General features: G+C 39.4%; 1 protein-coding gene across 1 annotated transcript; it reads right to left on the bottom strand.

Annotated features, from left to right (window-relative positions):
* Window positions 1-88: 88 nt before the first annotated feature.
* On the bottom strand, window positions 89-24,457 carry vstm4b (V-set and transmembrane domain containing 4b). The gene is made up of 8 exons (XM_031752564.2): window positions 24,132-24,457; window positions 20,782-21,189; window positions 6,301-6,354; window positions 5,955-6,062; window positions 5,809-5,842; window positions 5,563-5,687; window positions 3,635-3,699; window positions 89-3,130 (listed from the first exon to the last, which is right to left on the bottom strand). Exons 1-8 carry the CDS (start codon window positions 24,223-24,225, stop codon window positions 3,005-3,007), a joined length of 1,014 nt encoding a protein of 337 aa, XP_031608424.2. The 5' UTR covers window positions 24,226-24,457; the 3' UTR covers window positions 89-3,004.
* Between the last annotated feature and the right edge of the window lie 260 nt (window positions 24,458-24,717).

The following is a 24,717-nucleotide window of genomic DNA, read 5'->3' as shown; positions in this document are numbered from 1 at the left end:
TTCACCTGCAGGATGCATGTACATTTGGTTAATTGTTGTGTCGTGATAACAAATCGCTGTCACTCACATCAGAGCAGTTAACACCCAGTTTACATTAGATTTCATTTTATTTCACTTATTTATACTCAATATACAGCTGAAATGTACAAAATGAACACAAGTAGAAATGCTTGACTCTTGATAAATGCAGAGATCAGTGGTGAGCAGAGAGAGTGAAACGGGGAGGGGGAGAGCACAGAGGCACAATTCACACACATGGTTCTAGTTAGCAGACTCCTATTAAGGACAGTGTGGTCTGGAAGAAACTTTACATTTCACAGTCGAAGGGCATTTTTAAGACACTTCTACTCACCGCTGAAAGGTCACTTTCAGTCATTTCATTTATGCAGGGATAATGCTCGCTGTGCGATTGAAGCGAACGTCGGGAAAGTTGGAGCGCTAACAAAAGTAGAGGTCAGCAGTGGTTTACATAGTAAAGTAATATACAGCCAAGGGAAGAAAACGTGTCCGGGTCTATAAGCACCAGCTTGCCGTAGGAATGTGTTGTAGGTTTGCAGTGGTAGGTAGAGCTCTTTTGATTTGTTTTGAATTGGCACAGCACCTCTGGTAAGTCAGCCCCTCTGGATGTTTTTCTGACTAGCTAGGGTTGGCTGATGATATGTATTTCTAATGCTAATACCACATACATGTTCAGCGTTGTTTTTGAAGTGAGTCCATTCACCGTGCTATCTCAAACTAATGGTTAAAAGCTGGTACAGCCAACCTTTGATGGCTGGAAATGGAGCAAAACGCCACTTTGAGATGAACTTCAGAGAAGCTTCAAAAGTAAGACTAGTATGCAGAGAGAACTCTGATAGTGGACGTCTTGGGGGAAGGGAGGGATCAGGTGGCTTTGTGTCTGGGTTTCAAGTTCACTGTTTAAAACAGCTTTCCTTTGCTTTTCCATGCCTGAGTCCAAAGGATCATTAAACTGAAAAAAAAGAAGAAGGTCTAAAGCACTTTCACACTCAAATTCATGGAAAACGAGAAAGCAAGGAAACCTTAGTGTAGGTATGTGGGATCATGGCCAACGTGGCTTTTGGTTCTTATCTGAAACAGCAAATCACCTCAAGATTTAAAATCCGTGACTGGCGTTAATGTGAAACAGCCCAAACACAACTCTTAGTCTGACCCTGACCACAGATCAGGTGTCACAACTGCTGGCAGCCTTGTGAATTTACACTATGTGCTTGTGGAAGTCAGTCAGTGAGGGTGTTTAGCCCTCATGTAACTCCACCCTTGTATGTATATATAAATGAGTTCATGAGTTGCTAACAGCCTGCTAAGCCGATGTTGGCACCAGATGAAAAGAATTGTGTGTTCTTAAGTGTTTGCCTGTGGGGGGAGGTCTGAGGGCTGATTACCAGTTTTGTGTCAAATCTTTGGGGCTGTGGTCGATCTAAACTGCAGCTTGATACACAAAAACAGACTGAAGACAGATGCTGGGAGGCAGATAAAGCTGGGAACACACTAGAAAGTAAATCACATTTGATAATGGTGGGCTTTGGGTTCACATTCATAACAACGGATGTCTTTAATTAACTTTTTCTCTCCTTTATAAACTACTCACTTCAGAATGGGATTTCCCGCTATTCATTGTGGAAGGGAGTGTAGCTGGCCTAAGAAATATCAAAAGCTATCATTGGAGTCATTTTATTCTATGAAGCAAAGGATATAAAACAGGATTTCTTGGCTTAGGTCAAGCCATCATGAATTTCAGTTTATTCTAAATGACGCCATTTTAATAAAGTGCATTAATGATTTCAAAGGAACAGTTCAAGGTTTTGGGGAAAGGCTTGGGTAAAAAAGACTGAAATTAGCTTAGCCTGACTCCAAGCAGAGAAATTCTAGATTTACACCACACCTTGCCAACTACAGTTATTGCGCTAGCCTGTCTTTGTCCGCTGTCCTTCTACAAATGCAAAACTATGAATCTGACTCAAGAGAAAACAATGGAGAAACTGAGCCAGAATCTTAGGATGGTAAATGTAGCCCTAGCGCATGGCACCGCAAGCCAAAAGTGATGTAATTATTGTTAATGTGCTGGCTGGATAGACGGGCTATGGAGAAGATGACTTTCTCTGGAAAATCATGAAAAACGTTGCCATTGTGTACGCACCAGAGGTTTCGGATTTCTTTGGACTGGATTTGAATTTGAAATCTGGTTTGGATCTCATATTTCAGAAAATGTATTTTTTAAAGTTTATCTTTGTAGCTCAGGAGCTAAGTCACACTGAAAGGCAGATAGCTAACAGGACCAGCCTGAAATAAAACAACATGGGAGGAACAGGAAGTGCTCCTGCGCTCATTACTCTGCCGAAGGAGAAGGCCAAAACCAGTTATTAAATACTGGTTATGAAATACATGAATCACAAAAGCTGGCATAAAGTGTTTGTTTAACTATTTGTTTCCAATGAATTCTGCAAAGAAGATGCAACGTTTGCTTGACGTGAGTGTATCAACCTTGTTTGGCTTGAAACGACACTTCCAAAGTTTTCTTTTTAAAGTCACCAACAGCAGCACTGTTGAATATGCCAGAGCAAACCTGACTGTCACTGGTCATGTCAGCTTCACAGCACAGCATCTTATTCACTCACTAACACGTAAAGTTTTGTCTCACATATCCAAACCTCCATTTTCCCTTCCGATTGTCATGACAGACGAATCAGGTCTAAATCAGCACAGAAGCCTTCGATTGCATTCCCAGGCTCGGCTACACAGGTTTCAATTGTGGGTACAAAAGAAAACAAGAAATAAAAAGTCCAGTAATAAAAAAAGTCAGTTTGCATCGTGGTCTCACAAAAAGAAGTTATACAAAAGTTCATATAAAATCATATGTATGATTTTGCCATAATTTTGAGACATTTTTTCCTTCACAAACCATTTGAATAAAAAACAATACAGACTATAAATAGAAAGTACTTTTTTACATAAGGCACAGGTACTAGTGGTGTATGTGTCTCTCTCATAGCTGCTGTTCCTCGAACAGTATCTGGGCGTACACCGTGCCACTACGTGACGCCTTGGTCTCTGGAATTGGCTTCACCAGATCCAGCTCCGCGTAGGTCAGGTTCTCCTCCACTATCCTCGGCTAGAGATCAAGGAGGACAGAGAAAAATAATGATGGAGGAGAAGGAGAGAGCTAGTTAGCGGTTAGAAAAGGAAGGCTAGAAAAAAAAATTATAGAACTGCATGAATACATTACATTGCTAAAGATGCTGTAGGTTTTGGTAAATCACTGGTTTTGATAACTTGGAGCATGCTGTGTGTAAACACCACCCTGCAGCAGTTCTGGGTTGAGGTAACCTAAAATTTAATTACCTCTTCAAGTATTTTATGACATTAACATACCAAGCTGCCACGGAGCCGCTTCATGCCAACAGCAATAAAAGATTGGTTATGTGGCACAGTTTTTCTGGCACCTTTGCCTTTAGACATTCTGCTTAAATGTTCATTTAATTTCAAAGTTATATTTAAAAGTTTTTATCTGCATTGTCTGGTTTTCCACTGTTTTTTCAGTTCAGTCCTTGTACCTTACCTTAAACATACAAAAAAGGATATTGATAATTGATAATCAGGCATGAATGGTACTCACCAACACTACTTTTCTTGGTTGAGGTTTTAAAAGTTTCGGTTTGTGTGTTTTGTCTCCAATGGGAACTGCACAAGGGACAAGACAAGTTGTTAATTGAGCCAATAGAAGATAGATGCTGTTGTAAAACAGTTGGGATACAGAATGCAGGGATTTGCAAATAACTTAACCCCAATTCAAAATAGTACAAAGACAACCTAGTAACAAGAAATTTGTTTCAAATGGACAATATGTTTAGGCCTTTGGGGAGCACTGCATTAAAAACAAGGTCATTTCGTTACACATTACATGGGTGCAGGAACACCCATCAAAAGCCTCATCATGTTCTGACCTAAAAAAGATATGGATCAGTTAACTTGTCAGCACAGTTCAAAGCATCATCTATATCTATAACAGTGTAGCAACATTGCTTGGTAATAAAAAAGCATGTGGTGGAGTAGCTAACAAAAAATAAGGCAAAAGAGGCCTATTAAGACACAAAAGAAATGCATTTCACTTTTCAAAGTTACTACAATTTCTGTAATTTGCTGATAATTGTCCTAAAATGTTTCTAAACTAGGAATTCTGGTCATTCTAAAATCTTTTTTAAGACCTAGGCGGAGTGAAGGTCCAGAATAACTTCTAAGATGTTTTTTTTTACCTATCATTGGAAAAAAATATCCATAGAATTCCACTTGCTAATTAGGAAGTGAATTTGGTGTGACTCAGCATTGGTTTAAGAGTGGGAACATGTTCCCAGCTAATTTAAGGAAACCGCTCCATAACTAAGTGTATATGTGGAATGCATCTAATGCCAGTGTATTTTCATATTTAGAAATCTATGAGAACAACATGAAGTCAGAGCAAACTTTTAAGTTGGGATTATTCTTACAGTCATGTACAAAGGAACAATTTTCACAGAACTCTGTACAGTCCTCTGAAAACATTATGATTTAGCAGCTTGTGGAACCACCTTTAGCTGCAACAACTTGAAGTAATATTTTCTATATGACTTCATCAGTCTCTCACTTCGATGTGGGGGAATGTTGATCCAGTGTTCTTTATAACGTGGTGTCAGTTCATTAAGGTTTGCAGGGTTTTGTTTATGTACAGCTTTCTCTTAAGGTCCTGCCACAGCATTTACTGTGTGGAAGTCCGACTTTAACTGTATCATTACAGCACCTTAATTCTTTTCGTTTTCAGCCATTCTGTTGTGTAGCTCAATTTTGACAAGCTTTAGCTGTCAGGCAAATGACCTCACACTTGGCTCTAGAATACTTTGGTATATGGAGTTCATAGTCAACTCAACAACTGAAAGCTGCCCAGACCCTGTAGTTACAAAACAAATCATTAATCTTCCGCCACCGTGCTTCACAGCTGGTATGAGGTGTTTGCTCTGATATGCTGTGTTTGGTTTTCTTTTGGCCAACATTTCCATATGGTTTAGTCTGTCCAAAGGACATTGTTCCAGAAGTCTTGTAGTTTGTTTACATGCAGCTTTGCAAACCTAACCTGTGCTCCCATGGTCATTTTAGAGAGAAAGCACTTTCAGCTGGCAGCCCTTCCAAACTGTCAGAATTTTAACATTTAACATGCTCACAGAGGCTTGTAGAGACTAACATATAGATCTTGCATTTTTGGGAATTTGCTAGGTAACTTGCTCCATTGTGATGTGTTACTAAAATGCCAGAATTTCTGCATTTCTAGGCGTGGTCACACTTGCTGATGATCAGTTAATCAAATGTATTTAATGAGCAGAACATGCCTGCTACCTATCTTCTTAATTCCTAAGGGAGCACTAAGGGTCTACTTAGATTTTCACAACTATATGTTCTGCTATTGCAGAAATGATAAAAAAATATAATATAAATATCTGTAAGGCTAATTTTAAGTATTCACTCAAGTTTTCCAGCATGTTTTAGAAAACATTAAATCAGCAAACTTGTGACTACCTTTTGCCGGTATCTCTGGTGGTATCTCCTCTTGGTAGTCTCGGCTCCTTTTCTTCCTGTATCTCCTCTCCTTCTTTGGTAGAGCAGGAGACACACTGATCACACTGGTGACTGTTTCTCCTGAGCTGTAGTGGAATCAGATTAGCAAAGGTTCAGTTTATGTGAGTGATAGTTGTTGTTTTTTTTATTATTATTATTACATTTTTCTAGATTCTTTTTAGAGGTGGCCTGCTCTTAAACCTTTACCTGTTTTGCGGGCTTTTGACCAAGTGGTAATTGTCTGCAAAGACAATATTGGATTGTTATTTGAAAAAGATGAAATCACAGACAAAAAGAAGAAAACGGCAACGTCAAAAAGAGTTACAAGAAGACTAGACTGAAATGCTGCTGACCTTTTAGCCTCTTCTTCCTCTGTATGTACTGGCAGGTCACTGTGACCGTGAACATGCACATGCACAGCAGACCCACTGAGCAGATCAGCACTGCACACAGGTACACATCTGAAAAACACAAACAGGCATGCATCAGTCCAACACTGCAGGAGCCTGTACTGTTACTTTACTGTGCACAAAAATGTAAATGGAAGGAAAAATGAGAACATGTTTGGCCAAACTATTTCAAGGTACTGGAGTACATGCTTTGGGTTGGGCTATTTTTATCTACCAAGGACTATACAGTGCCAGTTCACCACACAAATGCAAACACACACATTCAGAGACTAAAAATATCTGCACTTACCTTCAAACAAGCTCCACAGACTTTCTTTGGCCTTGGTGGCCGGTAGGACATGCACTACAGTGAAAATGAGAGAAAAGAAACACATGAAGTCCATAGTCATCACTGTGGGTTCCCTTCTGCCTGATTACACACCATCTCGAGTTTAAATAAAGCTAATTGTAGGAGGACAGGGAGTCTATTTTGGGCTCCTCCCTGCCTGATTTTGTCTCTGATTCACCGTCCACAGTTCAAAGACTAAACATCTTATTGAGTCAGACATTAGCACAACAGTTATGCATCTTTGCAAACTTTCACCTCACACTCAGACATAATCCAACATTAAGAAAAGGGCAACCTCTGCACACTTTGGCTAAACACATGTCGCCTCAGGCTTGTTTCTTCTCTTACATGGGTTGTTAGGTTTCTTGTCTCCAGACAAAACATCAGAATTGAATCTTGACTTAAGCAGCACTGGGCTTTGTGTGGCCAGCATACGTCATTGTATAAAAAGCTTTGAGTGCTCATGTAGAGTAGAAAAGTACTGTATAAGAACCAGTGCATTTAACATTGAACATATTTCTAGTGAGTATTTCCTGAACTTGATGATGGATAATGAAATAAAATGAAATGCATTGATCTATTCCAAAATTAGCATTTATCAGTAACAGAGGTGGGTAGTAACGAGCTACATTTACTCCGTTACATTTACTTGAGTAAGTTTTGAAAAAAATGTACTTTTAAGTATTTTTTGCACGATACTTTTACTTTTACTTGAGTACATTTATGAAGAAGAAACGGTACTTTTACTCCGCTACATTTGCAAAATTCGACTCGTTACTTTTTTAAAAAAAATAGTTTAACACATTAGATAACATGCCGTCAGTGGGTTTCCGGTAACTTTTTACCAATGAGACGTGGCCATACAGTCACATGACCAGTTTGAAACCGTGGCGGGCAGAGCGGCCCAAGCGTTTCAAAGTAGCGACACGGAAAGAAGAAATGTGATGGCAGAGTCTACGCTAGAGCTGAAGAGGATGAACACCTTTGGCCTCACATACAAAGAATGTTTCGCTTAAAAGCAGCACAAAAGAACAGCTATGTCTGCAGTGTCGGTGTCTTCAGTCAGAGCCAAAACAAACCAACTTTTCAGTGTGAAACAACTCAACTCGTAACCTGATGAAACGGTAAGTTTTCTAAATATCTTTTTAGCTGTTGTTAGCTGGATGTCGGTCTTATGTTACAGCAGCTGTGTCGAGCTCGAGCTGCGAGTCATATTTCCGGCGCTACGTTGTAGTGAGATAAGTTTGTGGGTGTTTTGTGCAGCTTCAGCTGTCTTTAACTGCTCGCTGGTTAGCTAGCGTGAGCTATAAGCTAACAGCTAGCCTGGTTAATGACGCTGGAGTTCAACGCACATGCAAACAGCTCGTCTCTACTGCTTTAACTGTTAAAACAGAAGGCAATACTGCGGCTGACAGGGTTTATTATGTGAAACAGCAGCTTGTTTAGTTTAAACAGTCTGCATTAAGCTGGGCAAACACAGTGCGAGTTTTTCAGTCGCGTTATTCCGCTCCTGCTCAAACTGTACAATTACATCGCAGGGGTTAGAAGTTCATAGGTCACGATGCAGGGTCTCACACTATACGGCCTGATGCTCTGATGCGACCTGAGTGCTCAAACTGTGCGTCCGTAACATGAAGCTTATCATACAAAATCTGTCCTCGCTCTCCCTCTCTGTCTTTCACTCACACAGACACACACACCATCAACTCTGCTAAATTACTAATGAAAAACATTGACCAGACAGCTTTGATTGAGCAGCAATGTCCATCCAGCTCTTTTCATGGTTGTTGTAGTCGTGATAATTTTGTGAGGCCACATTGAAAATATACGGAAGCGTAGAGCTGCCACCCAGGCAAAAGAAAAATAGAGCTATGTCACGTTATAACGTGAAAGGTTTATTGTTCTAACAATATACTTTTAATGTTTGTACAATATAATATCACGTTATTACAATATACATAATTATCACGTTCGTATAATGTAAATATTATATTGTTCAAACGTGAAAGGTATATTGTTAGAACAATAAACTGTTTACGTTATAACGTGATAAAGCTCTATTTTTCATTTGCCTGGGTGGCAGCTCTACGCTTACGTACTCGGATGAGCTTGCCTCTTCCTACAAGTTGTGCCTCCATCTCTTGTGTCCAGATCACACGCTGCACTGCCGTGCTGCTCCACCTTTTCTCTTTCATTTCTGTGTTTGTGCGTGCGCAGTGTGAGAGGCGACAGGATTTCAAACTGGTTTGATTATCATGCGACCATACGATTGATGATTGGGAGCTGGTCGTGAGGTGTTAACTGCTTTTCGTTACCCCATGTATACTACACGATGCACACACGATTAAGGCAAAACACGACCAATCCCCAAAACTGTTGCGCGATTGAGAAATCGTCTCAAAATGGGCCAAAATCGCACAGTGTATGGGCAGCTTTTGGAGGCTAGCTCCAAACAAACATCTGCAGCTTGGCAGTGTATACAGCACTATGATGACCAGACCGAATTCTTTTGAAAACCTTACATCTTTCAACAGGTCTCCACTTCATCAGACATCACCTAGACACAGAGCTGGATGAGACCAGCACAAACAGAAAAGCCTAACCGGCGAAGATGATGGATCCATGGGGTCAGGAAAGCCAGAAGCAGAGGAACTGGAGAGGTACCTTTCATGTCCATTCACTGGAGGTGTGGATCTATTGCATGGCTTTCCTCAGATCAAGAAGCTGTCGATCAAAGTCAATACAGCTCTTCCTGCATCTGCAGCCTGTGAGAGACTTTATAGTCATGCAGGACTCCTGATCACTGCCAAACGGTCACAGCTTCACAGTAAGAACCTTGAGAGCCAACTGCTGTCTGATTTGATGTTACAATTAAAAATGTTTGTGTTTTTATCTGAAGAGTTTATAAATATCTGGTTTCCACTGTATATTTGATGAATGTCAGCACAAAGAGGGAGAGAGGAACAAGAGCAGGTGAGACACACATGTTAGTCAAATGGTTGTTTACCAAAAGTATCACCGTATCACAGGAACTCATGTATCTCGTACCTAGTGTTTCTTTTTAGGTTTGTTATTTTTCAAATTCTATATTTATTAAGTTATGCAGGCTTGTTTGCACAACAAGGCTAAATAATTATATAAACTTTTCTGAATCTAAATAGTGGACTTTGGTAGAATTAAAAAATAAGTGTAGTGCAGGTCTATGATGGTTTTAGTGCTACTATCATCTAGTTCTGGTTCTAGTTCTGTCTTGGTTAAATCCTAAGTAGTCCTGATTTTGAACTGTTGTAGTCCTGTTTTAATTCCAGATCAGTTCTGGGTCTGGTTGAATTGGGGTTTAGTCCCTGTGTCTTGATACAGCCCGACTTTGTTCTGCCTTGCTGCTTAATTTAAAAACTAGTTTAAGGTGTCCTGCATATGTGATATATATATATTCCCTATATGAAGTCATTCTTTTTGAACAAAACTGAAAACAGAGGCAATTAATCTTTCAGCTGAAGCTGAACCACCATTTCACTGAAGAAACAATTTATGGTAAAGTGAGCCATACACATACGAACATCCACATAGTGGAAATTTGTATTTGTCTTTTATAATTAGTTTTACTCTGATTTCAGTGTTTATTTGTGAGTGTAGTTTTACATTTTTACATATTACATTGTGTTAATCCACTGTCTATACTTCAGGGTATTTTAGTATACAGAATAAGTTTTGTTAGAATGTCTATTCTTATGGAATTTTAGCACAGATGTGGTTTTTTTTTTTTTTATTCCTGCTGTCCGCCTTGGGAATAAACTTTTCCTGATTATACCTGTTGCATCTCTTTGTCATTTGTTTCTGATTTACTTAATCCCTCCTTGTATTTAAAAGAACCAGCCCTAGTATGACATTCTGGTGCATCAGCTGCAGTCTGTTATGTTGAAGTTGCCTCGTTCTAATGTTTTCTCTGAGGCTGCTGTAAATGCGAATATATTCACTGTGGGTTTTGCTTGAAAAAGCTTTTACGCGTTGTGAAAAACTGAAATCTTGAAATTAGAATTGTTGTGCCTTATTTTGTGGATCTTTTACATATATTCCTTTTGAAAATACTAAAATTTGTATATTTATTTATTTTTGATTGTCTGATAGCATTTATTTATAAAATCGGACATTTCAAACAGTTACCGCTAGATACTCTTACTTGAGTAACCTTTTCACCAAGTACTTTTTACTCTTACTCGAGTAACTTTTTGACGACTACTTTTACTTTTACTTGAGTAATAATATTTTAAAGTAATGATACTCTTACTTGAGTACAATTTTTGGATACTCGACCCACCTCTGATCAGTAACCAGTATTAAATCATTAGCACCGTATTTAGCTTTTAGTTCTAGATTGGTGAATATAAATGTTAAAAAAGTATCTTTTTGTGAGTTCTTTGCAACACTCCATCCAATCAACTGGAACCTTTCAGAAATTGTTGTTGCTGTGAGTAGCTTACATAAAGCAGCTGAACAAGTGAAATTAATGTCTGTTGACTTGACTAATTTGATTGATTAGCTAGTAGGCTAATTAACATTAGCTCCATGAGCTAGCTGGAAACTTGGTCTCTGGGCATTCCCAACTTAGCTCATTAATAAATGGTGTCAAATATGTTTGATTTTATGTATGTGAATGTATGTGTAAACATACACACATTTTTTTATAGATGTCTATAGGACTGGAAGTCCTTTTGCAGCCACAGGTATCGCCCCCTAGTGGATATTTGAAAGGTAGTTCCATTTTGGCTTTCATTTTCATACCCGGAAGTTACGTCCATATTTGTTTTTACCGTCTGTGGGTTTACTCAACATCCGAGGGCAGACAGAAAATGTTACACCGCCAAAAATTAAAAATAAGCATGAATGGAGAATGAATGCATGCGTAATTTGAATCCAAGACGTGCTGTATGTGTCCAAGATGACAGAGAAAACATGTTTCCAATGCTCCACATGAAATTTCACCCCACACACTCACTCATTTCTCCACCCCTTCTGACCACAGGAGTCTTAACACTGCTGTACTTTTGCTGGGCTGGTGGCAGGAAGCTTGTGAAGTGACACCCACCAGTGCATCTTGAAATACTCTAAACCACCAGCAGCTGACGACAGGCAGGCTCTCCACCACGCCTGCCTGAGACTTTCCCACAGGCACACTGGGTAACTGACAAATAAGCAAGTATCTAAATAAGCATACCTCAGATAATCCAGAAGCTACAATATCTATATGCAATATATTCAGAATTTTTAAAAATTTCTTTAGATTTTGGCTTCAGAAAATTCATAAATATTGGAAGAAGCAGCTGTGAGAGACAAAACATCCACATAATGACAAATTTTACAATTAGAAGATGTCAAGTATGACAGAGTAGTAAGAAGTTTACAAGAAAGTCTGAAGTCAGAGAAAAGAGTTTCTGCAAATGCCACGTGGTTTAAGATCTGAATTTCTCTACCTTTACAGAATGTAAAACTGCAGATGGCACAAATGTTTAAATGCACAAACCAGCCACCCTAGATTCTTCCCAGTCTGCAGTAAGCTGAACTGTGCTTTTTATGCCCTGTCTAGTCATTGAAGAGTTTGGACTGAAGCAGTGGTCCTCAGACTGGTTGTACCTTTGTATTTAGTCACCATCTGTGAAACCACTAATCCTAGACTGACCGTATGTGACCTACATTCTGCTGTTTGGAAACACAGCCCTTGAACTTTTTGTAAAAAGAAGAAGATTGGATAACTATTGGATTATAACTGTCAGAGTCTAAACCTGTGATGAAAATAATAATATCAGACTCACTCTTCTATCCAACTTCCTTTGACAGTTTCCACTGTTGACCATAGCTATATTCATTCTGATACCTCACTGGCTACTTTTAATGCATGAACATAGATATTGATATACAGTGGTCCCTCGTTTATTGCGGGAGTTACGTTCCAAAAATAATAGGCGAAATCTGCGAAGTAGCCAACTTTATTTTTTACAATTATTATAGATGTTTTAAGGCTGTAAAACCCCTCACTACACAGTTTATACACTTTTCTCAGATAGGCATGAACATTTTCACACGTTTCTCTCTTGTTTAAACACTCTCAAAGTTCAAACCTTCGTAGAAAAATAAGTCCAGTATTATAGAATGAAACCAAAGGAAGTTGCCTTTGACGTTGCAAAACGTTTCATCAACATTGTTGTGTTTGTTGGGGAGAAAACTTACCAATATACAGGACAGCACTTCAGAGTCACACTGCTAGCGATTGAAGATTTATGTAAATTTGACAAGCTGAACGCATTCTGTACTGTACAGGAGACACGGTATGGTCTACAGCCAATCAGGATGCAGAACACAATGCGCTGTTAAAAAAAAACACAATAACAAAAAAAAAACAAAAAAAAAAAACATGGAAAATTGCACAAAAAAATTCCGCGAAACAGCGAGGCTGCGAAAGGTGAACCTTATAGTGAGGGACCACCGTATTAACATTAATTAAATAACAAGGTTTTGCACATCCGCCTTTGATTATGTTACTTGTGAAATATGTTCCTGTTCATAATTAAAAATAAATGAAAAAGGTCTTTTTTTTGTCTTATGGTTAGCTCAGTGTAGTTGATAGTGATGGTGTTGTTCAGTCAATCATATTAAAGTTCAACCCTGTGCTCTGGATTTTTTTTTTTTTTTAATTCTTACTCATTTAGTCATCATTGCTATATGATGAAGACAGAGATGCAGTTGGTATGTATATCTATGGTTATTAATTAGGACACCTCGTACAGCTAGCAGTATTAGCATAGTTTATTAGCACATTAGCATAATATGCTATTGCTAATTCTTCCTGTTAAAAGGGAGTTTTTCCTTCCCACTGTCACCAAAGTGCTTGCTCATAGGGGGTCATATGATTCCTGAGTTTTTCTCTGTTGTATTATTGTAGGGTCTAACTTAGAATATAAAGAACCTTGAGGCGTCTGTTGTTGTGATTTGGCGCTGTATAAATAAAACTGAATTGAATTGAACTGAATGGAGATTAACTTCTAAAGCAACTATCAAATGACTTGTTTGAGCTGCTAATGACTAAAATAATCGCAATGAGACCTTCAGTGCTTCATTGTATATCTCCTTCACACCACCCATATGGAAAAGATATATATAAATCTTATAAAGTTTGTATCTGTCTTGTGTGAAACTTGTATGAAAAGCATACAAGAGTGAAAACAGATATAAGATCCCTTGAAAAATTATATCAATGAAACTTGTATGTTTTGGATACTTACTAAAACAATATATGAAAGTAATGAGAAAGTGGCCACTTTCATGAGTAAATCATATAAGTTTTTACTATTTCTTTTCCATATGGGCAGTTTCTACTGGCGACAACAAACAACCTCCCACAACTACTCACCAGTTGGTCGTCTGCCACATTACTGCCAGTAATGTACACTGTATAGTTTGCTTCCTATGTAATATGCTAGGCTCATCTGAAAGGCATATTTTATGTGGTAACACTAATGTTTCAATTTTCCCTACTATCACCTTTGCTCATGACAACCATAAAGTAGCATTAGTAAATAATGATAAATAAAACCAAAAGTCTCTGAGATCCAACAGCAGCAAAAACACTGATGAGCCAAAACAGCGTCTCACAGTAAGCTGCTTATTTTCTCAGCCAGATATTTAAAACAGCCAAAATAAATGGCAGATGATTTAATATAAAGGCAAGCCCTGCCTTCATTGTAAATTATTCACAGGCTGAGTCTTGATAACATCTCTGACATTTATGTGGGTTTTTGTTTTTGCCTCAGGTTCTGTGTAGCTCTGTCAGTGCAGATGCACATGTTGGAATAATCAGAAACTGGATAAATCTAGAGTGCTGTATGCCATAAAACTGCCTTTTATCCTCATATCGAGAATGTCTTCATTCTAGTGCAACTTTTGAAAGGCTCCATCACGCTACAGTGGAAACATTCATCACTCTCCTTTTTTCGTCTCTCAGAGGCACGGCGTTGTATTCGGCTGCCAACTGTATTTCAGAGTTGTGGCTCTTTTTGTGCACCAACAAACCCAACACTGTAAACATCAATACACAGACATAGACCAGACTGAATAATGATCCTCTGTGACTAAATCCATCACAGAGGATAATTTACTGTATTATAAATGACCAGAGATGAATGTAAGTACACAGCCACATTGTGTGTCTAAACAAAGGTTTGAAAAATGCTTTGAATAATAAACCCTTTAACTTCCTGTTGTCTCTATGAATCTTTTCTTCTAAGAGTCAGTCTTTACACTTGTTCACTGTGTCCCCATGTCCCTTTATGGACACAAACATAGACATACTTTGTTGGCTTCTTAGTCATATGTCCCCTCATAGAAAGAGCTATAAAAAGATGTTTATGGTTCTAATTTTCATTTTATTTTTCCTTCGTTCTGACTAAACCCATACCACATCCGTGTGCCATGTACCTCTAGTTAGCTCAGAATGGATGATATGTTTTACAAAAATACCCAAGAGTACACTTTGTTAATGCCAAGACGAGACCGTGCCCACGTTCTACACTGCCCTAAGTTTTTCTACAAAACCCTCTAGCCTCTCTGGGTGTGTTCATTTTAGCAGTAGTAAACAGAGTAATTGGGGTTTTGTTTGTGTGAGATTGTGGAAACACCTGGTCACCTGATGTTATCCCAGCATAAGAATTCCATGAAATTTGATGAAACAGAAGTAATGGTGAGACTTTACTGAAATGTAATACACGATGAAGGCGATGGATTTATTCTTCCTAAAAAGGAGAGAGTTTTGTTTTTTATGTCAAGTCCACCACACCAGCAGCATTATGAAGCACCGCAGGCAGCCATCAAACTAATGGAATATTTTCTCAGTTTGCCAACGATTCTGAAATGTGCCAGAGAGAAAAAATGGAGGAAGAAAAACTTTAATAAGTACGTGAGTAAGTAACAGTACCAGGAATCTACAAGTCTGATTAGCAAATTTTGACGAATGTGTAAATAAAACTTTTTTTTTTGCTTGAAAGGGCTCCATTCACAGACATATCAAAGCTTGTTGAGGTCTCTTTTTCATCACAGTTCACTGGCTAGATGCGAAGAATAGCGCTCCAGAATAGATGGGGAAGTATAACAAAGAGAAAAGTCCGCATGCGGAAGTTGAATGGACAGCAGAGGCATGAAGAGCCAAGAAGGCAAGCGTTTGTGTTGCATGTGCCAACTCTTGTTTCTGACTTTCAGTCACTTTTAGGTTAGCTATAAGCAACAGAGCTATTAAGATTAATGTTTAGCAAAACATTTTTTCAGGACATTGTTGTTTGCCTTATTACATTGCTGTTATAGGGCAATCTTCACCTTTAAGCAGGAAACTTCTTTCCCATTTTATTGGTTCTGATTTATTGACAGCAGTGAGATAAACAGATAGAATTTGAGTACAGTCTATTGTGTCTGTTAAAAAAGTTAAAAGAATTCTATTGCAATGCCCTGTTTGCTGAAAAATGTATGCTACAGGGTTTCCAGTGTCTCAAATGCAAGAGTTCCTGGTCATATGTAACAAGTAAGGCGACAGTCCACCCTAATGTAACAAAGTGGAGGCAAAAGCATGTCAAGAAAACTGCCCAGTGCTCATAAAAATGGCAAAATCTCATGCTCTACAGCTCAGTCTCTATGGGCCTCAGTTAGTATGTTAAACATGACAGTTCATGACAGCATGCTTAGAAAAAAGCTGAACAAGTATGGCTTGTTTTGAAAAGCATGCCAGGAGAAACCCTGCTCTCTTTATAAAGAACAGGACAGCACAGCTTAGACCAAAGTGGAGATGTTTGTCCACAAGGCACAGCACCACGTTTGGTGCAAACCAAATGCAGCATATCAGAACAGTCACCTCATATGAACTGTCAAGCACAGTGATGGACGGGTAATGATTTGGGTTTTTTCTTTTTCAGCCACAGCACTTCAACACCCTGCAGTCTTTGAGTTGTGTATGAAGTCAAAGCACTCTAGAGTTAATTGTGAGGTTGTGTGTCCAACAGCCAAAGCTTGGTCAGAACTGGGTCATTCAACAGGGAAATGATCCCAAGCACAGCAGCAAATCTACAACAGAATGACCCAGTCAAAGTATGGGAGTCTAAAACTATGTCCTCATAGGAACTGATACACAGCAAGGTGGTGATGAGAGATCATAGAAAGTAAATGATATTCCGTGTTTTTAAATAACTACGGGTGAAATAACCATTGATGATGCGAAGAGGGCAGGATTAGAGATAAACTTTTCTCTACAGCCAGATGAGCATGTGAAGTGACGACCAATGAGACTGAAGAATACTGCTGATTGAAAAAATACTGGGTCATAAATAAATTAGAGGGTTACTTAGGCAGCCGGAGCCAGGAATTTCTCTAAGTGACCAGCTGTCAGCTTCAGAAGCGAAGTGCAAAGAGTTGCAGTGTTTACACAGCTCAAGAGAGCAAAAATAACACATCTTGATGAACTGAAGCAATGTTCTAGAAGAAGAGTGGTCAAGATAATAAATTTACCTTGCAGTATAAAAGGCCTTTAGGTGACTGCTGTGTTTTGGCACTAATAAAAAAACTTGATTTAAATCAAGTCTCACAGAAAATGGTCACCTGTCACAGTTACTGCTGCTAAAGGTGTTTCTACAAGCTGTTGAATCATGAGGTGTACTTGCCATGTCCTAAATGCAGTATTGAAAAATGACACAGTAAGCTTCTTTATTATTACCATCACTCAAACCATAATGGAACGGAGCTTCCTTGGATGAAAATAGCTCCCCACATCCTCAACCACAAAAGGTTAAGAGCCCAACACGAGCCTGCTGCCCACTCGACTGTCATTGTAAATGAATATTCAAGCTCTACCTTCCTGAGCACAGCTATCTCTTGTTCCATTTCTGCTGAGTCTCTCTGAGCTCCCTGTCTGTTCTACTTTAGGGAGGGAAACACAATCTCATCGCCAATGTCAACAGCTCTCAATAGGGACTCCGTGTCTGCTTAGGCCCAGACTTGGCCACAAAAGTCACAGCCTGTAGGAATGCATTCATGGAAAATGCGGTGATCAGAATGTGGGGAGGAAGACACCGTATGGTTATAAATTTAAAAAGGAACTGTCTTCGGATTGTTGCAAGGATAAAACACTCTGACTCAACTGATTATGTCAATAAATTACTATTTTCAGAATGATCATTTCAAGTGCTTTTGTAGCCATTAGCATTAGTGACATCATTAACAAATACTCTTGCACTCTGAATGTGTATTGTCCACTTTTACCAGACCATGAAGAGTGGACGAGAGTGTCGACTTGCTGGTGTAGCCAGTAATCTTTTCCCAAACTCTCTTGAACAGTGAACGCTGAATCATAGCTTAGCGACCATAACAAAGCACGTGAAGTCACTCAAGCACTGAATTTCTCCACATGACGAAGCAATGTCCAAAATGTGGTCTGTGGTTTTAGCAGGTTTTTCAAGCAAAAGTGTGTTTACCCTCACTACATAAGACACAAACATTAGCAAGCCCGGCTAACTAGGCAATGTTTGCAATACTATAATATCCAAGTGTTATTTCAGATGGTACAGATTACAGGTCATATGACATAAAAAAGTTTATTTTTCTTTATGCGTCCTTTTTTCCCTTCTTCTCTTTGTCATGTCTTTTTTCTTCTTGCCAAGCAAATGTGTTTGGCACAACAGTGCATTCAGATCATGATTCTGCTTGCTAGCACTACCAGACAGGACAGGTAAAAGTTTAAAAACGGTTTTAGGTACCTACAGATAAAACTTCAGAAATAACATTTTTATCTGCTACATGAAACGGTAGCATTAGCTTAATTATTATCTTCCTTTTCAACCACCAAAACCATGATCTGATCACAAATCTGAAGCCTGATTTTCTCTACCTGTGCCTGTGATTGAGGTCATATCTAACCCCTTCTACTTAGATTTTTTTTATTAGACGTTTATGTATGCTACACTTATTGTATACAGTATATTACTATAACTGAGTTAGCTTGTGAATGTCGCAGGTGAGACAAGAACAAAAAAGAGATCAACCGAAACTGCTGAATGGTTTCTGCAAATCTGGCACAAATTAAAAGCAGGAAAGAAAAACTCTTTTTAAATATGCTTCTGGTTTTTATGAAAGCGAGTGGATTTCTGTGCAGTATCTGGTACCACTGAATGTGTCATCCATTCCATTATGCAAACGTCTCATGTGGTAGCAGTGGAAACCTCACTACTTTCTCGCTGCTCTGTCTCCACGATCACTTAGTCAGTCACAGCCGCAACTTGTTGAGACGGAGGATTGGATCCTTTAATCGGCAGGCTTCTTCACTAACCAACGACATTTCCCCTCCCAAATCTAAAGCAGGATTATGTTTTTGCTCACTAAACCCACTTCAGCAACCTCTTCAGCCTGATGCATTACATCATCCAGCTGTGGTCACACACTACTGCTACTGGTGACACATAATGACTCCTTTAGGTCAAATAGCTATCACAATTGACGTTAACTTGAGTCTCTTAAAGTCTGTAAGTTTATGAATGTCACCAATTTGCTTTAAGCCCTTAGTTGGAGGCTTATGTGACCCCTTCAATTTTCTGCCAGATGCAGTCCAAGGTAGTGACAGGTTTTTGCTGATGCCAGTGGATTATCTTTGTAGTACAACAGCTTAAACATCTTTGTAGATGAACTATTAACAAACCTGCATTTCTCATTGCTTCTGCTGTGGTTGTAGAGATAGCTGTCAAGCCTCCACCCTCCACTATCAAAAGATTTGATGACTTTCTAAGAGAAACTGTGCCGTGATGCAGCAAGCCACAAGCATTCCCTAATGTTTTAGGACAATTTCCAAAATTTAAAGATATTTATTTTGCCACCAAATACATTTGACATAAACTGTAATTTTGCTAATCCTTTAATCCTTAAACATAAGGGGCACTGTGTGTGCCCACTAAAGTGGATGGATGTACAAAGTGCGCATTCCATTTCAAACTCTGGATTCACAAATGGTTGCAGAGGAGTCTTTGTGAACGCACATGCCAAACTGGTTTAACATGCACACGTGTTAAACTCTACAACTGTTCAAGGATGTAGACTGTAAATGCAGCAATATCCTTTTGTGAACATCTCCCAGTGTTTTCAAGTGTAACCTTTTCATCTGAAGTTGATTTGGATCTTCAATGTGGCAATTTTAACAGGCCACCCAATGCGAAGTTCCAACCCAGAGTTACACAGTTTCTTAACAAACCACTAACTGAGGAACGACCCAGAAGCCTGTTTCTCTGCCTGCTAATGAGTTGCTTGGACGATTTTCTGAATCATTTGAAGTTTATGAATCGCAACTAAATACTAGCTGTTAGCAGTGTCTAATGATAAGTTACTATTTTCAGTATAGGACTACCCACTTTTTGCTTACAAAATTACATCTATCTGTCCTATGTATTTACAATTAGGATTATTTCAGGTAACAGTCCTGGGTCTTCTTTCTCATATTTTTAGTGTAATCATGCGGCACATGTTTTAAGTTGGTGAAAGGTCTAGAACACAAATCCAGACTCAGTATCTGGATTGTTCTAGAGTGAAGACATGCTGTTACAATAGCTGCAGTATGCAGTTCAGTATTGTCTCACTGAAATATGCAAGACCTCTTAAAAGGATGTGATCTAGATGGGAGCAGACGTTGCTGTAAAAGCTGGATATACCTTTCAGCATTCATGGTGCCTTTCCAGATATCCAAGAAGCCAGTTCTATAGGCACATACATCCCTATCAGAGATGCAGGCTCTCCTCTGGAATTTCAAATTTTGATTAATCTGACCACAGAACACTCTTCATGTTCAGAAACAGTGATTTCTGCACGTCTGTGGAGTGATTTCCTTGACAGAATCATGTCTGTTTTTAATGCATTGTTGTCTGAGGTCTTGAAGACCACAAGCTTCTAATATTGATTTTCATCCTTGTCACTTGTGCACAGAGAATTCTGCAGATTCTGGGTCTTTTGATCATAGTATGAACTGTAGCTCATGAGATATTTAAAGTCTTTGGAATTTGCAGATACATTTGTCTGCACATTGATGAACCTGTTCAAATCTTTACTTCTGAGAAACTAAGATGCTCTTTTCATACCTAGTCATATTACTGACCTGTTCCCAGTTAAACTTTTTAGCTGCAAAATATCGACTGTTGACAGATATTGTTATCCATATGACCTAAAACTGTGTGTTACCATTGGGAACTGCTTGGATTGGAGCATCTCTTTGATTAAATCTATAAGCACCACTCTCACATTTACAAAGGTCCATATGTATTGACTCAGTCAATGGATCTGATTCTAATATGGTGGTTTGTAAATCACTTGTAAATCACCAAATTTCAAACAGTAACTATAACTACAGGGAAGCTCCAAGATAGCAGACCAAGCCCTCACCTCTGAGCTCAGTAGCAGCAGTGTAGTTGGACGAAGCTTTCCAGCGAGCCTGATGCTTTTTAAACTCCTGCACCCGGCACATGTAGAGCCCCCGGTCCCCCTCGGACACGTTCAAGATAACCAGCTCAAAGATCTTCCCCTGTTTCACCACTGTCAGCTTCATCTTTGGCCATGGGAAACTTTTTGTGTAGTTGCCATAGAAACGCTCCTTCCTCATATTGACACGGGCGATGAGGAGTTCGTCTTCTGGTTGATCTGTGCCCGCTGGTAGAAAGGTCCATTTAACCACAGGTAACGCTGTGTTGCGACGTCGCTGGGAAACAACACAAGTAAGTGTGATATTTTCTCCCTCCTGGGCCACCGTGAAGGGAGAAGGGGTGATGGTGGCGTTGATGGCCAAACACAGATCTGTAGAAATAAGTAAGAATTACAGCATATAAAATTTGGACTGTTGGATGCTATTGGCTGCAGGTTGTTTAACAAAAACATTTTTGTCTTCTGTCAAATTATTCACAATATAAGTGATTAATTAAGTGTGGAACATGGTGCAGAATTCAAGTCTTTGCAGAGATTAGTTGTTCTAATGTAAACTTACTTACTTGTGGACACGTTCAAAGAGCCATCTTTAAAGTTAACATTTCAACTTGCACCAATATATCTGTAATCTTTTAGTAGCAGTATTTTTTTAATGTGCTGTAATATAAAACATCACTTCATGGAATTACGTGCAACTTACAACATTTTTAAACATTTTTTTCGTTGTTTTTTCTTCTGTCAAGCCACTCAGCACTGACCTATGAGTCATTCTAGCATAAAGAAGGCACCTGAGCCACTGTTGTTTCTATTTGTAAGTTTAGGCATCTTGGTACCCATAGCAACACAATTTGTTCCCATTTCTTTAGCTAATTCTTGAAAAATGCCAGAAAACACAGTTTGACAGGCAAAAATGTAAATATTTTTTGCACCAATAAGGTGATTCCCAAAGAGCAACACGAGTGTCATATTTAAAAACCTGCCATATCTTGGCATGGAAGAGTGTTCTCAAAAAATTTTAGGGAAACTGGAGTGTCAGCTTAACAATGATCTGTGAAAGTTTTTAATTTGGACCCAGAACTGACTAATAACGTGAGTCAATTGTGAACAACTTTTACAATGAGACGTTCAAAGTCACTGTCAGTGCATCCTAGCTAAACATCCTAAAAGTGCTCTGAAAAATGGGCAGTCCCATAGGCTGGGGGTCAAAGCTGTACTGTTCACAAAAAGTGTAAAAAGTGTCCGTATTGTATCAAATGTAAGTGTGATGTTAAATGCAGCCTAGATTTATTAATCAGTAGAAGAATAAATCAGTGCATAGTTGACTTGAATTTATCTTTTGATAGTAAATGCACTGAGAAAGAACAGCCATTAGCATCACAAATCAGAGCTAAATATCTACACCAGGGGTCGGCAACCTGCGGCTCTTTAGTCCTTAAAGTGCGGCTCCGCGTGGTTTGGGCAAATAGAAGTATTTAGCTGAAGTGTATTTTATTTATGTTAGTTCTTTTGAACTCGTAGTTCTAAATTGGAAGATTATTGTGATATTGAAATATAAAAATAAAATTATATTCTATTATTTTTTCATCGCTCAAAATAAGAGTCACACTCGCGGAAGCCGGTATACCCGCCGAAACGCCGTGCATTTATCGAGACTTTCAACCTCAGGTAGGCCAATTATGGATTTTCGGATCCACATTATGTCAGCAGCTGTTCTCCACCGTGAACTATGTTAAAGACAAACACCGCTCACGCCTGACAGATGACAGCTTACAGTCCTGCGTAAACTGACTTCTTATAGCCCCGATTTGCGGACTCTGTGCGCAGAGGTTCAGGAGCAGAAGTCCCATTGTAAACAAATCACGGCAGACCCGACGATGTTTCCATGAGCATGCTTTTGGGCATCTCTTTATTGAGCACTTTTCACACACGGTTGCTGTTCGCATACAGCCGGCTGTAGCTTTTCAGCTCACAGTCCGACATACACCACCAACAACACAACAGCACAGATAGCGCAGACATAAAGGCAGCGAGGCGTGATTGCGGGTGCCGCTCAGGTGCGTCCGCCTCCCCTGCAGCGGCGCTGCAAACCACACCCCGCCGCACGCATTAACCAGGTAAAATACATATTTAGGCAGAATTTTGCAAATATCTATTTTTCATTTTTCAGCAGCATAGAGCTTTTTTCCAATTATTTTTTAAGAGTCAGGTCAAGGCTCCAAAAGCCCAAAGGCGATATAAAGGTGGCGGCTGACAACAGTTTTTGTTTGCTACATGGATCATTTTAGTTCAGGTTGGCGTCTTTCCTTTTGTTATATTTCTTTAAGAGTTCAAAATGTGTTGATTACATAAATATAATTTAATTTTCTCTGTAGCACTTCATGGATTTCATAAGCAGCACACCTTAGTTGTTCACACAAAGCATAAAGATAAAAAACAGTATATACAGTGTTATCTTCATTTTAGATGTCAAAAAGTATTTGCGGCTCCCAGTGTTTTCTTTTGCGTGGAAACCGGGTCCAAATGGCTCTTTGGGTGTAAAAGGTTGCAGACCCCTGATCTACACAGTCCACAGTTCCCGGTGAGTTTGTTGTTGCTCAGCAGCTTTCTTCGCTCTGAAGCTGACAGCAGTGTTGTTTTTGGCAGCTGTGATGACATACGTGGGATGATGGTTGAGGAAAAAACTGCTGCGTGTGTTGTATGGCATTGTATATGACACTTCTGCTTTTGTCAACTTTGGGCAAATTTCTCAATCCCCATTTTCCATGACACGCAAGCGTTTTACTGTCAAACAAGTCACATGCTTTGAACGCAGTGCATAATTACAATCAGGGCTTTTTTTTTCAATTCTGCCTTTTATTTGGTCTTGAGTGACAGAACAAAACAAGGAAAATATAGCTTAGAGACTGTAAAGTGCTGCTGCCGTGATGAGTTACTTAAATCGCCTGAAATGAATGTGGAGGTGAAACTGTAAGCTCTGTTTTACTTTCAAACACACACACAGGAAAACCACCAATTTTCACCCTGGAATTCCCTCCAATCTGTGCAAAGATATTCCGCTTTGATAAACTGTCTGTTCTGTTGATAACACACCCTCTAATCTCACAAAGCTGCAGAAACTGGACAAAGACATGCAGTGCTGAGTCCACAAACCTCCTGAAATAATTAGGAATATTTCTCACCACCTATTTATCCATCACTCTAAAATCTTTCCCGATTTTATGATGTTTTCGTCTAAGTTTCTCTGAAAAACAGTGGAAAGCACTTTGTCTCCACCACATCCACTTTGACATGAATCAAAGTAAACTTTTTCCTACCTGTAAACAGAACTCGGGTCAGGAAAGCCAAGACCACAGAGGAGATCTTCATTTTCCACAACTGCAACCTCCATAAACTCTCAGTTAAATGCATGTGAAGAAAAGAAGCCCCAGGTTTCCTCCTCCTCTTCTTCTCCTGCCCCCCCCCTCTCCAGCTGAGGAGTGTAACATGAGACACTGGACTCTCTGTTTCTACTCAGATCCTCCCCTAATCCTTCCCCCTCCTGTCACACTCAGTGAGAGCACATTTGGCAGGCTCACATGAGCGCATTTGCACGTATAGAAACAGGCAGGTGAGCGTGTGTGTGTGTGTGTGTGTGTGTGTGTGTGTGTGTGTGTATGTGTGCATGTGCATGGACCATCTCTGGTTCTGGTAGGAGGACTGGGAAATGTAATTTCCTGTGCAGAAGGAGGGTGGGGAGGGGAGTGTTGTTTACGTTGACGCCGAGCAAATCACACTTCCAGCTGTGGAGGACAGTGGCCACAGACCTCAATCAGGGCTTTTATTTTGGAACACACACACACACACATGTGCTGACACAGAAGAAGGAGGGGGCGGGTTGGTTGCAGACTCTGTGTGCGGGAA

This window comes from Oreochromis aureus, linkage group 8 (assembly GCF_013358895.1).
Source record: "Oreochromis aureus strain Israel breed Guangdong linkage group 8, ZZ_aureus, whole genome shotgun sequence".
Taxonomy (NCBI): domain Eukaryota; kingdom Metazoa; phylum Chordata; class Actinopteri; order Cichliformes; family Cichlidae; genus Oreochromis; species Oreochromis aureus.
Note: the sequence above shows the minus strand (reverse complement) of the source record. Positions and strands in the feature narration are given on the sequence as shown.